The sequence below is a fragment of the Camelina sativa genome, chromosome 10 (genome assembly GCF_030686135.1).
Source record: "Camelina sativa cultivar CO46 ecotype springtype chromosome 10, ASM3068613v1".
In the NCBI taxonomy this organism is placed as follows: domain Eukaryota; kingdom Viridiplantae; phylum Streptophyta; class Magnoliopsida; order Brassicales; family Brassicaceae; genus Camelina; species Camelina sativa.
Genome location: NC_141889.1, coordinates 20,155,471 through 20,169,329, shown reverse-complemented (window position 1 = coordinate 20,169,329; position 13,859 = coordinate 20,155,471). Strand labels below are relative to the sequence as shown.

General features: G+C 38.7%; 1 protein-coding gene and 1 pseudogene across 1 annotated transcript; one reads left to right on the top strand and one right to left on the bottom strand.

The window, feature by feature from the left end:
- Nucleotides 1-11,064, top strand: part of LOC104720469 (uncharacterized) — a 30,496-nt pseudogene extending 19,432 nt beyond the window's left edge.
- Nucleotides 11,019-13,249, bottom strand: LOC104719251 (pollen receptor-like kinase 1). The gene is made up of 2 exons (XM_010437130.3): nucleotides 11,858-13,249; nucleotides 11,019-11,787 (listed from the first exon to the last, which is right to left on the bottom strand). The coding sequence occupies exons 1-2, from the start codon at nucleotides 13,170-13,172 to the stop codon at nucleotides 11,129-11,131; spliced, it is 1,974 nt and encodes a 657-aa protein (XP_010435432.2). The 5' UTR covers nucleotides 13,173-13,249; the 3' UTR covers nucleotides 11,019-11,128.
- Between the last annotated feature and the right edge of the window lie 610 nt (nucleotides 13,250-13,859).

The following is a 13,859-nucleotide window of genomic DNA, read 5'->3' as shown; positions in this document are numbered from 1 at the left end:
CAGAGTTACGTCCCATTTGCCAAAGGAGGTGGATCTATTTCTTAACTTGATGAGTTTCAGGTCCAGTTGGTTTAAGAGCTTCCAGAATTATGTTTGGCAACCAGGAGTTGTTTTCTACTAAGCCCAAGATGAAGAAATGATACAGCCCATGCTGTTTCTCATCAGCAAATTGGATCAAGGAGTCAAAGAGAGTTAAAAAGATCAAGGAGGTACTTAATGGGCTAATACAAGAACTTATGGCAAAAGAGAGCATGGGAAATTATTTTGGGGATGATACCTATCAATTCCAGCCCAGTTTGAGCCTAATTCAAGTCCAAGAAAGCCCAAAATAATCACTTTATTTTGTGGTCAAAGAGAAGTGACGAAAATTGGAGTTCAACTCACCTTGGGAAGGAAACCTTGGGAAGACAAAATTCAAGAGTTGAATCTTCATTCAACTATCTATCTTTATTGTTTTTAGTTTCAAGAATAATACTTGGCTTTGTTACCAAGTTTTCCTATCTTATATAAACTCATGTAAGAGTAAAGAAATAATCAACAATCCAACTTTTTATCAAAACCTTTTCTTTTTGAGAGTGATTTTCTTCTGTTCTTTGTGAACAAAACCGATTGCTTGGTGTGATTCCAACAATCAAAACCGACTACTTGGTGTGATTCCGATAGTCAAAACCCCGATCTCTTTGGTGCGAGGCTGAGAGATCCGATCTTTTTGGTGCGAGGCTGAAAGATCAAACCGGTATATCAAGAGTCTTTCCGCAACTCTTGTGCGACCATTCATTCCACCATCCTTATTCTTGAGGCTTCGTCGTCTTTAGAATCAAGGTGTCTCTATCAACCAACTCGAAGGTGCCGAATCCTTGGGAGGATCATATCAAGTGGTATCAGAGCACACCCTTGAGTTTGGTATTCTATCATTCTATCATCTTCTAACCGTTCATCTTCTTCCTATCATTTTCTATCTTTCAATCTTCTATCTATCATCTTTCTATCTTTCCATCTTCTTTATTTTCATCTTCTCATCTTTTCATCTTCTATTTCTATTTATTTTATTTTTTTTTTAAAAAAAAAGGCAAAAAAAAAAACGAGAAAAAAAAAAGAAGGAAGAAAAAAAAAAGAAAAAGAAAGAAAAAAGAAAAAAAAAGAAAAAAAAAAAAGAAAAAACAGAGAAGAAAAAAAAAAGGCAAAAAAAAAGCAAAAAAAAAAAAGAAGAAAAAAATGTCTAATGATCCACAAGTTCAAGCACTTATGGGAGAGATGCGACGGTTGATGAGGGTTGAGATGAGTGCAATCTACAAGAGGTTGGATGAAGTTCAAGTGGAGGCACAACAAAGACAACCACAAATGTTGCAGCATAGAAGAGAAAGAGATCAACTTAGAGTATTAAGGGCTGACGATTATTACACTACTCAATCATCAAGAACAAGCCATAGGAGGCCACAACACAAAGATGGCATGGATCAAACTTATGTCAACATTGGAGGTAATAAGTTGGAGATTCCTACCTTTCAAGGCAGGAATGACCCAGATGCATACCTAGAGTGGGAGAAAAAGATTGACTCAGTTTTTAGTTGTCAAAACTATTGCGAAATGAAGAAGGTACGAGTTGCAGTCACTGGATTTTGTGATTATGCCATTACTTGGTGGGATCAGTTGGTGATAAGCAGGAGGAGAAATGGAGAACACCCTATTGAGACTTGGGAAGAATTGAAGCCTATTTTGAGGAAACGATATGTTCCCAACCATCACCCTCTTGGTTCAAATCATATTCTAAGGAGGCCTTCTAGACCAACTGATGGAGCGTCTACTGTCACACCAAGTTACCAACGAGAAAGGACATCTCTTGTTTTTAAAGAAGAGAAATCTGCTTTTGTTTTGTTACCATCACCAAAGGAGCACAAGGAGTTGTTGGTTCAGAAAAATCTGTTAGAAATAGCAAAATCACCGAGTGAGCAAACAGAAGCCGAGGAACCAAAGCACAAAGAGATCAGCAAAGATCAGAGTGAGGAAGCCGCGAAGAAAGGCATTATCATCAACAACCTTGATAGTATGGATGGTTCATCTGATGAACCAACAAGGAGAGAAAAGCCAACATTACATTTATCGTCAAGCAAGATAGAGCAAGTTGATGATTTTGTAGGAACCAAGAAAGATCTCACTATAAACTGTGCAAATCTTCCTCATGGTAAGCCACCAGAGTCACTTCAACACTCTCCAACCCAAAGTCTTACAGTTTCGAGGACGAAACTTTTTCAAGAGGAGGGGTATGATATGATCATGAGACCATCCAAGACGACCCTTGAGTCTTGCTCAACACGAACGAAGTCAAAGATCAACTCTTCCTACCAAACTGCTATTTGGGATGCATTCTTACCTCATCTAGAGCATATCTCGCAGTTGAATCAGTCCAATCAGAGTTTAGGTGAAGGAGTTATTCATTTTACAAATCAGGTGAACTCATGGCTACGCGACTTAGACCTACGAGAATTCAAAGGAGGATTCCGACCAAGCCAGAAGTACTCAAGCTATGAACAAAACTGTTCTGAAATCTTGATCCATCCTAGAACCACTGAGAATTGGAAGCACGTTAAAATCAGTTCATACTTGAAAGATATGGATATTTCAAGTCAGTGGATCTGTCCTAGTTCCATTTTCGCGTCTGAGCCAAAGATCGTGTTACACAGACCAACTCAGAATCAATTTGGACACAAAATCAAATGGAGGATCTCAATGGATCTCTTATGTTTCCAACAAGCTCAAGAACACAAGATTTGGCCAACAAACCACAGAGTTACGTCCCATTTGCCAAAGGAGGTGGATCTATTTCTTAACTTGATGAGTTTCAGGTCCAGTTGGTTTAAGAGCTTCCAGAATTATGTTTGGCAACCAGGAGTTGTTTTCTACTAAGCCCAAGATGAAGAAATGATACAGCCCATGCTGTTTCTCATCAGCAAATTGGATCAAGGAGTCAAAGAGAGTTAAAAAGATCAAGGAGGTACTTAATGGGCTAATACAAGAACTTATGGCAAAAGAGAGCATGGGAAATTATTTTGGGGATGATACCTATCAAGTCCAGCCCAGTTTGAGCCTAATTCAAGTCCAAGAAAGCCCAAAATAATCACTTTATTTTGTGGTCAAAGAGAAGTGACGAAAATTAGAGTTCAACTCACCTTGGGAAGGAAACCTTGGGAAGACAAAAACCAAGTTTTCTTATCTTATATAAACTCATGTAAGAGTAAAGAAATAATCAACAATCCAACTTTTTATCAAAACCTTTTCTTTTTGAGAGTGATTCTCTTCTGTTCTTTATGAACAAAACCGATTGCTTGGTGTGATTCCAACAATCAAAACCGACTACTTGGTGTGATTCCGATAGTCAAAACCCCGATCTCTTTGGTGCGAGGCTGAGAGATCCGATCTTTTTGGTGCGAGGCTGAAAGATCAAACCGGTATATCAAGAGTCTTTCCGCAACTCTTGTGCGACCATTCATTCCACCATCCTTATTCTTGAGGCTTCGTCGTCTTTAGAATCAAGGTGTCTCTATCAACCAACTCGAAGGTGCCGAATCCTTGGGAGGATCATATCACAAACCAGTGAACAAGTGGAAGTAAGCAACAAACAGATCAAAGCGATACTAGCCAGAAACGTGGGAATCACAAAAAAAGATTGGGCATTCAAGCTAGCTAATGCGCTATGGGCCTATAGGACCACCTATAAAACTCCGATTGGGCGGACACCTTTCCAGCTCGTCTACGGAAAAAACTGTCACCTTCTGGTCGAGGTTGAATACAAAGCAATGTGGGCGACAAGCTGCTGAATTTGGACATAAGGACGGCCCGAGAAAAGACAGTAATGGATCTCCATGAAATCGAGGAGATACAGCTGGAGGCTTATGATAATTCGAGGATCTACAGGGAAAGAACCAAGGCTTTTCATGACAAGAAGATTCGATACAAGGATTTAAAATCTGGAGACAAAGTCCTTTTGTTCAACTCAAAGCTTCGGATATTCCCAGGGAAGCTCAAGTCTAGATGGTCAGGACCTTTCGAAATTAAGGAAGTTCTTCCCTATGGAGCAGTCACTCTGCTAGGTAAAAGTAAGAATAAATTCACTGTGAATGGGCAAAGAGTAAAGAAATACATGGCAAATGAGAGCACAGAGGTGGAATCATCTCTGCGCCTCGACGATCCCACGCCAGTCTAAGACGAATTGAAAGTCAAGCTTAGGGACTATAAACAAGCTCACTTGGGAGGAAATCCCAAAGGCAGGTCTATAAATATGATTCATATTTTTTCATTTTGTGTTTTCCATCGCACTACCTGATTCCCTACCCGATGAGCTACGCGATCCCACCCTCGATCAACCCCTCGGATGCTGGTCTGAGTAAGTCGTCCGTGCGCATTTCTGAGCTCTCTGACGAGCAAACACCGGCACCTGCTGAAGCCGGAGACGACCCAGGCTACACGTTGGCGAGTATGGAAGCTGCTGCAACCTCCTTCTTCACCAACCCATGAGGTACCACTTTCATCCGATCCTTGTAAATAACATTGCATTTAGTTTATTTCATTTTTGTGTGGTTCTTGGATTCTTTTTCCAACTTTTATTTACACAGAGACTGTGTAATTTAAGTTTGGGAGAGAGTCCTAGATTGTATTTAACATTGTATTTTATTTTCTTAATTTTCTTATTTCTAATCTTTGCATGCTAGTTTTATTCATTTGAGTTTGCATCTATTTGCATTAAAAAACAAAAAAAAAATTTAAAATTTTAAAAAAAAAAAAGATGTTCATGTAGTTGCATTTACATATTAGGATTAAGTCTAGTTTGTTTCATATAGGATTGTTGCATTTGCATCTTAGGGGACAATGATTAAAACTACCTTTTGTTTAAAATGAAACCATAGGATTGAAGCTATAGCCCTTAGTCACAGTTCATTGTTGTTAGATCAATCTTTGGAAAAAAATGAAAAATATTTGCTTAGAACCTTGTGTCTTTTAATGCTTCCTCCACTTGCTTGAACATTATAACATCTCTATATTATTGGATTTAATTTGAACTTTAACTGACTTGCTTATGGAACTTGAATACTTGCTCATGGTAACTCTAAACTCGGGTTAGCACTCCATTTTTACCAATTTTTTCGTTTAGCCCGATTCATTTGTCCTACCCATGAACCCAAACTTTTCTTTCAAACCTTGTTGTGAATTGTTGAGTGAGGCCTCTTTCATTGTGCTATAGGTTGTGAAACCTTGAGAGTATTGAGAACGACAAAGAACTGCCTCTTGATTTAGCTAAGTTAGAATTTGAACTAACTAATAGATTCGGTTTTGAAAGATAGGTGGTTAGAATGTTTATTTGGGGTTGGGTTGTGGAATAAAAAAAAATAGGGATGAAAAAGTCTCTAAGGTTAGAGTCAATTAGCTCTAAGTCTCTAAAAAAAAAAATAGGAAAACTCTTGCTATAGTCTCCTAGAAAGAAAGAAAGAAAAAATATATATATTCATATTAGGAGTTTAGCAAAGAAAAAAAAGAAAAAAAAAGAGAGAGAGAGCTAGAAGTTTAAAGTCTAAAAGTCTAAACCTTAGGGAATATAAAAATAAAAAAGAGTTAAAATCAAGGATGTGAGTAGTTTAATTCTAGGGGGTTTAATAAAAAAAGTGAATGAGAAAAGGGTAGATCATCAAGAGTTAAGCTTTGTATGCCCAAATTGTTCTTAGTCTTAGATAGTTTTCACAACTGGCTAGCATTCCTTCTTTTGAGAGAAAACCACCCAAAGAATTTGTTTGAAATCACCTTACTAAAAAGTCTTACCCTTGAAACCGATTGAGCTTGATTCACCTTCCATTTGCAAGAATTCGCCGAACACTTAATTGAATGTGAAAGAGATGTTCTTTATCTTTAGTTGGAGGTTGAACTAGATCGATGCATGGTAATAAGCATAGAAAAATATTTGTAAGTATGTTGATTGATCTTAGCACCATTAAACTATCTTTAAGGACTTTAGCTTGAATCCTTCACTAAGCATCTTAAGGTTATGAGTCCCCACTTTCAAACCGCACTCTCTTACTTCCTTGCTAGAGGACTAGCAAGATTTAAGTTTGGGGGGTCTAATAACTCTCTAATTTATATGTTTTTAGCATCCTTTTTTGTCAATATTTTGCATTGTTCATACCTCTAACTTAGCATTTTTAGGTCATTAACTGTAGGAATTCACTTTTAGACCATTTAGGGTGTTGCATTTTTGCATTTGCATATTTTGGATGAAAACAGGTGCTAAAGAGCCAAAAATGGGGAAAAACAAGGACAATCCGAGCATGTACCCGAAGAAGCCATCGAGCTGAAAAAACAAGTCCGAACCCCAACACGATCGAGGAGGATCCGAGAGCATGAAGAACAACCCAAAGATCCACCCGAGGAGTAACCCGACTTCACCCTCGTGTACCCCATCGAGTAGACCATCAGACAGGTCTGGGAAGCTAGGTCAAAAGGGTTTCCATATATAAACCCCCTCCTCTCCTAGCTCGCAAGGGAGCACGCCGCAGACCCTCAAACCAGAGAGCGAGAGCTTCTGTGAGAGAACTGAGCGACTCAAACATTTTCCTTTTCGTTTTGCATTTTTATTTCATAGTTTTTATAGTTTTCTTAGATTTCTATCTTGTACTCTTTCTACTCTACTCTATCTTTTAATACAATGCAAGTTTCATTCATTTTCGTTATTTTGTTCCTTGTTATCATGTCTGAGTAGTGTAGTAAAGTTTCTAGGGATGGGATACATGATTTTGTGTTCTTGATCGGTTAGGATGCCTTAGTTTGATTGTAAATGATTGATAGATTTCCTTCTAGGTTGGTGTTCTTAAGGTTGTCAATGGACCGAGAAGTTGAGATTAGATCTAGGGCGTTTCAGCGACCGAGAGATGTAGATGAGATGCGTGAATTAGCCAATGCTAGAGGTTTACTTGACTCTGAGTAAGGGATTAGATGAGTTTGAGTTTACTGACAATAATGAATCGTTCTTAATGCCTGCTTGTTCATATTTCTAGTGCGAGAGTGTGGTAAGTGATCAAGGTTGATTGTTGCTAGTGCGAGAGTGTGGTGACAAGGTTTTAGAGATTCATTGTCTAGGAAATAATTGCTTGAGGCATGTAAGGCATCTGTACTGGTCTAGAATACTTAGGTTCGATTACCCCATCTTTAGGAGCTTTCATATTTTATTTGTTTACATTTTCTTTATTTACTCGACCACTTACCCGATCAGGTACACGATAACCTGCATCGAGTAATACCTCGAGCTGTTCATATCTCATTTGCTTACTCAATCACCCCACTCGATCTTGTACTCGACTGCTTGCATCGAGTGCTTAGGTCGTGTGGTTTCTTTGTTTATATTCCTTTCTTTTATTTATTTTAGTGTTAGAACAAAAACCCTATCTGCTTGGCTTGACTTGTATTGTCCTGATATTTTGGACGAAAACAGGTGCTTAAGAGCCTAGAATGGGGAAAAACAAGGACAAACCCAAGCATGTACCCGAAGGAGCCATCGAGCTGGAAGAACAAGTCTGAACCCCAACATGATCGAAAAGGATCCAAGAGCCGGAAGAACAACCCGAAGATCTATCTGAGGAGTAACCCAACTTCATCCTCGTGTACTCCGTGTACCCCATCGAGTGGACCATCGGGCAGGTCTGGGAAGCTAGGTCGAAGGCTTTTCCATATATAAACCCCTCCTCTCCTTCCTCGCAAACCAGCACGCCGCAGACCCTCAAACCAGAGAGCGAGAGCTTTTGTGAGAGAACTGAGCGACTCAAACACTTTTCCCTTTTGTTTTGGATTTTATTTCATAACTTTTAATCATTTATTTAGATTTCTTTCTTGTACTCTTATCCCTCTACTTTATCGTTTAATATAATGCAATTTTCTTTCATAATTGTTGTTATGTTTCTTGCTTTGATTTCCGAGTAGTGAAGTAAAGTTTCTAGAGATGGGATAGATGATTTTGTGTTCTTGATCGGTTAGGATGTCTTAGTTGATTGAATATGTTTAATACATTTCCTTCTAGATTGGTGTTCTTAATGCTGTCAACAAACCGAGAGGGTGAGATTAGATATAAGGTGTTTTACCACCGAGAGGTGTAGATGAGATGCTTGAATCAACCAATGCTAGAGGTTTACTCACTTAGTTTTAAGAGATTAGATGAGTAAGGGGTTTACTGACAATAATGAATCGGATCTTAATGCCTGCTTGGTCATGTTTCTCCAACGAGAGTTGGGTAGGGGAGTGATCAAGGGTTATTGTTTCTATCACGAGAGTGTTTTAACAAGATTTTAGAGATTCATTGTCTAGGAAATATTTGCTTGAGGCATGTAAGGCATCTGTACTGGTTAGGAACACTTAGGATTCGATTATCCCATCCTTAAAAGCTTTCGTATTTTAATTGCTTGCATTTTCATTCATCACTCGATCTCTTACCCGATCAGGTACACGATAACCTGCATCGAGTAACCCCTCGAGTTGTTCATATTTCATTTGCTTACTCGATCACCCCACCCGATCATGTACTCGAATGCTTGCATCGAGTGCTTAGGTCGTGTGGTTCTTTGTTTATATTCTTTTCTTTTATTATTTTAGGATTGTTAGATAAAATCCATAATTGTTTTGCTTGACTTGCATTGTTCTGATTGCATCCTTCCTGCTAGCATAAACAACCATTTTGATTGATAACCCTTTGTACTACAACTGCATAGGGAATTGATACCCTGGGTGAAAAATCTGCTTATCAGAAAGAGTCAATTTCAAGATCGTTCTTTCGTACAATGGGACTTCTTTGGATGGATGGCAGAAACAGCCTGACTTACACACTGTTCAAAAATAGGTTACTTTCATCCTTTCTTGGGCACATTGCATTTGAAAAAGAGTAGCAAAAGCACCAAACACAAACATGTACTTGCTCATTTTCCCTGAAAAATGATTGTTCTAGCGTTTTGTGGTTTCTTAAGTGTGGTAGAGAAGTCTCTCGGGGGATTTGTTATTGAAAAGAAAGCCCAACTGCTCAAAAAACATGTAAACCATTAGAAGGACGTGTACTTGTTGCTAAAAGAACTGACAAAGGAGTGTCTGCTCTTAATCAAGTTTGTTCTTTTTGTACGTGAAAATTCTGATTCCTAAGAAAATAGTTAATGGCTTTTCTTTCTCCTAAGTTAACCAATAACTAAGAGAAAACCATTTGATCTTTGTTCTCCATGAGTATTCCAATTTTTGGCTCCTGAGGGTTGTGTTAGTCTCTAAGATGGCTTGTATCGTCCTCCTGATTAAGTTTTTCTCTTAGATACCTGGAGAAAAGACATTGAACCCATTGAAATTGAAGATGATATCAATAAAGATTATTCTGGGAAACTTAGGGTTGTGTCGATCTCTAAGGTATACTCTCTATTCAGGATGGGTTTCGTCTCCTTTTTGAGTTTTCTGCAAAATTTTATAAAAAAAGTATTTGTAAAGATACATAAATTTTCTAATCGTATTTTTGGAACTATGCACTGAAAATGAAGGTTTCCAGATCATTTCACCCAAATTTCTCTGCAAAATGGAGGCGCTACTTGTACATCTTTCCCTTGGATGATACTGAACCATTGAGCGAAGGTGGCAAGAATCATGAGAACTTTATCTTTGATGAGAACCGTGAAAAGCAAAGAAATGGACTCTTAAGTGATGAGAATACTGAAGGAGTAATGTTGAGCGAGGATGATGAGCTTGAAGTTGAGGAAACCAGCAAAAATCTTCAAGTAGTAGAGAAAGCAAGTGACTTCAGTGTAAGCAAGGTTGATCAACTTTTACAGCAGCTTCAAGGAAACATATTATCCTACAAGATGTTTACGTGTGATACGAAGGCTGCAAGAAACGAGTAAGAGCTTACACTTTAGCATCGCAACAGTTCTAGACCACTTTCTTACCAGCATGATAATTTACCTCTCTTATCAGCATGATGTACATTGCCATAAATTTGACGTGTAAATGGTTTCTTATATGGGTTATCTTTGACCGTTTGACGTTTCAGAGGTCCACCTACATAATGTTTCATTTATCCTGGCTATTGAAGGATAGAAAACATGAGACTTAACAGAAACAAAAATGTACATTGCATTTTGGTTCTTGATTAAACGCTCTCGCGAATTCTTGTTCTTTGCAAGCGTGTCCTAAAGAGGAGATTAGCTCTCCATGTGAAACTAAAATTAACTTCTTGTGATTAATTATACCAGGATTATGTAGAAGGAAGAAGGGTATGTGCGTTGAGCTTGTGGCTAACCGATTTCTCCGCAAGGTGTTTACTTTAAGCCTAATATTAGCTTCAATTACACTTAAGTTGCAAGTTTTGGTTCTTTATAAAAAATAATTACCTTCAACTTTTGAAAAGTTAAGAATCACATTGTACATATACTAGACACATACAAGGGAAATAGTACAACAACAGCCTTGATGAGTCCTAATTTTTTCAAATTCTCTTCTTCACTTAAATCGTAATTGTTTTTGTAACTTTCAGATGGTAAGAGTTCTTGTGGCAACATCAATCCGGAAGCAGCTGCTGGTGCGGATAATGATGCATTGTTAAAACTGCTACAAGCTTCGTGCAGACGAGCCACAGCTCCTCCAGCTCCATCTGAAGGTCTCTCTTTATCTGACGTTGGTTATACTGATTTTGACCCTCAAATTTCTCTTTTCCTGAGAATGGCATGTAACATTTACTCACATATTAAATGGAATCTACATTGTTTAGATTAAATTTCCGCTTGTCGTTAGAGCAAGCAAGACTTTATTATATTAATGTCTCATAATTTAATGGGCAAGGATGTAGCCTTGACAATGGTTTTTAGTTAATGGGGTGTATTGAAAGATCTATGCACATGCCATATATGATGAATGTGTGAAGAAATCATGTCATTATCTACAGAGAGATAGAAAGACGGAAGAGACGTGTAATAATCAACGGGATTCACGCATTTGTGTGTCATGTTTGTTGTAGATACATTATATGATATAAAAGAGATCAAGCGTTCATTACTTCAGTTCCACAGGTAAATGTCCACACATCCATCAACTCTCATTGTTTTTATACAGAGTAAGAGCAAACTCTTGTCTCTTCTCATGTCAAGTTGATGCTCTCGCTTGACACTCCTTTAGATGACCTCCCATCAGTTTCACTCACATACGTTGAATAGAAGTCGTCATCATCCCCTTCCTGCTCCCTCAACTCCTCAATCTTCTCCACAGCCTCTATTATGTCCAACCTTTTCTCCACGTCTGGTTCACAACAGCTCAATCCGATTCTCAAGAGTTTGAGAATCTGTCCTTCACAATGGCTTGTCTTGCCCATCTCCTTATCAAATAAATTTGGTGCCCATTCCCCATGGAACCCCAAGTTCACCCAACTCGCTAAATCCTCTTCACTACCTTGCGAGAAATTGGCTGGGAATTTTCCGGTTAGGATCTCCAAGATGAGTATGCCAAGCTGCCATACATCAGTTTTCTTGGTGATACGTTGGTGTTGCAAATACTCAGGAGATCTATAGGCTGCCATGTGCACTTGTGCCTTCTCTTGGTTGATCAACGGAATTAAGCCATAGTCTGTGAGAAGTGGTTCAAAGGCTTTGGTGAGGAGAACATTGGAGGATTTGAGATGACCATGTGGAGCCATTAGGCTAGGTAGATCATGGTGGAGATATAACAGCCCCCTTGCAACTCCTTTCACGATCTTCAATCTTGTTGGCCAGTCCAAACTTGGATTTCCTAACGACTGATTACCTACAAAGATTTGACTCTTAAGCAACAATAAATCATAGAGACTTGAAGTATAAAAATAACGAAAACTTACTATGAAGATTAACAGCCAAGCTTCCTCTCTCAGCAAAATCACATACCAATAACTTCTCCTCCTTCCTATAGTAATAAGCCACAATGGGAAGCAGATTATGGTTCCTTAACCTCCCTAATCTTTTCATATGCTCTTGAAACTCATCTCTCCCTGCATTGTTCATCTGCTTGAACCTCTTCACGACCATCATTTGTCCGCTTGATAGCACTGCTTTATAGGATGCACCAAAACATCCACTCCCAAGTATCTCAGCCGAAGCCTTCAACAGATCTTGCAGGTCAAATTTTTCCCTATCTTCCCTCAGGAATGAGAGCTTCGTGTTCTCCACTCCAGTTGTTGTAGCTGACCCATTGCGATGATCAGATTTATGTCGTCCTCTACGGGTTTGGTCCGCATCTCGGATGCCAATTTTCTTTTGTAGACTTGATGGTCCGGTTTCTACCGCCAAAGTCAGTTGTTTCTTCCTATAGTTGCGGTTAATTAGCACGATGATCACTCCAAGGATTATGAGTATTGCCAGCACCGTGACTATTATCTTTATAACGAGAGGGTCCCTTGATGATGATTTGGGTCGTACCTCAGGTTGTGGAGGAAGTTCTTTAAAAGGAGAATCACATTCTGTTTCCAGCGGTTTTCCACATAAGCCTTTGTTACCTTCAAACACCTTTGGATCCATCATGCTGAGACTCTCAGGGATTGGACCTGTTAATGCATTGTTTGAAAGGTTTATCAAGTGCAGCTCATGTCCAAACTCTGGTATTTGTCCAGTGAATTGGTTCCCGTCAAGTCTCAGTTCTAAAAGCTTGGGCAATTTGGTCAAAGATGTCGGGATTTGACCGGTAAACTTGTTTTGTGCCAAATGGACCTTCTTCAACCACGCCATACCTTCAAAAGCATTATCTGGTATATCTCCTTCGAATTGATTGTTAGAGAGGTAAAGTGACTTGAGAGCAGCGAGTTTCTTGAACTCAGGGAATGGCCCTCCGAACTTGTTGTTCCTGAAGCTTAGAGTCCTCAAGGATGTCAAACCCGACAATGCCTCAATGTCTATAGAACCAGAAAGCTCCAAATTCTCTATCTGCAGTCCCCAGACGGAGCCGCTATTGCACAAGACACCAGGCCAAGTGCAGGGAAGAGTTTTAGCATCCCACGAGGCCAACGCGTTTGCCTGCCCAACGACTAAAGATTTCTTGATGTTGAGGATAGCCTCGGAATCCGAAAGACCATGAGTGGCTGTGGAGAAGAGAAGGAGGAGACACACTAGTGGTACCATAATGATGTAAAGGCTGAGGCAGCGCGTCTGCATGGGATGCATGAGGCGCGCGCTCTTGAGGAAACCTTTGAGAAGGGGACAATGTGGTGTTACAGCTTGAGTTGGATTGACACAGCAGAGAGAAAAAAAAAAAGATGAATGGTAAAGAGAAGGCTTTGCATCAAAAGCATTCCAATAATAGATTTGTGGTGAAACTTAAATTTCTAATTGCTGACCTGTGATTTCTTTTATGATTACATCAGACAGCACCGATACACAATTTCTCTGTTTTATTTTCTGTCTCATCCACTGAACAACCCCCATTGTCTATATTGGTAAACCCTAAACCCAAACTTGGTACGTACGTTTGAAACAAGATTTAGATATATTTCATTGTTATCTGGTAAAAAGCAGAGGAAGATACCATCTTTGTTCGACAGATAAACAACAGGAACCAACTGAAATCAGCCAAAAACAAAGAATCTGAACTAGATGAAAAGTACACTCACTTACTATTGTAAATTTTTTTCATTACTTCCATCAAGTTTATTTTTCTTAAACTACTTTTGTAAATCTTATCTGATTTACAAAAAAAAAAACTACTCCCTTGATTTCATTTTAAAACATTTTTTTTTTGGCTAAAAGCATAAAGATAAAAATTCAACCAATAGAAAAAATACTGCAGAATTTAAAAAGTCATAAACTATTAAATTAAAACATTTATGCATAAAAACTTGAGAAAAACTAATA

Bases quoted from the DNA above. Each gene is read 5' to 3' on its own strand.
- LOC104719251 (XM_010437130.3), bottom strand. From the start codon at position 13,172: ATGCATCCCATGCAGACGCGCTGCCTCAGCCTTTACATCATTATGGTA. The intron at 11,788-11,857 runs GTAAGTTTTCGT...AAATCTTTGTAG, and splicing joins CTTGGCTGTTAATCTTCATA to GTAATCAGTCGTTAGGAAAT.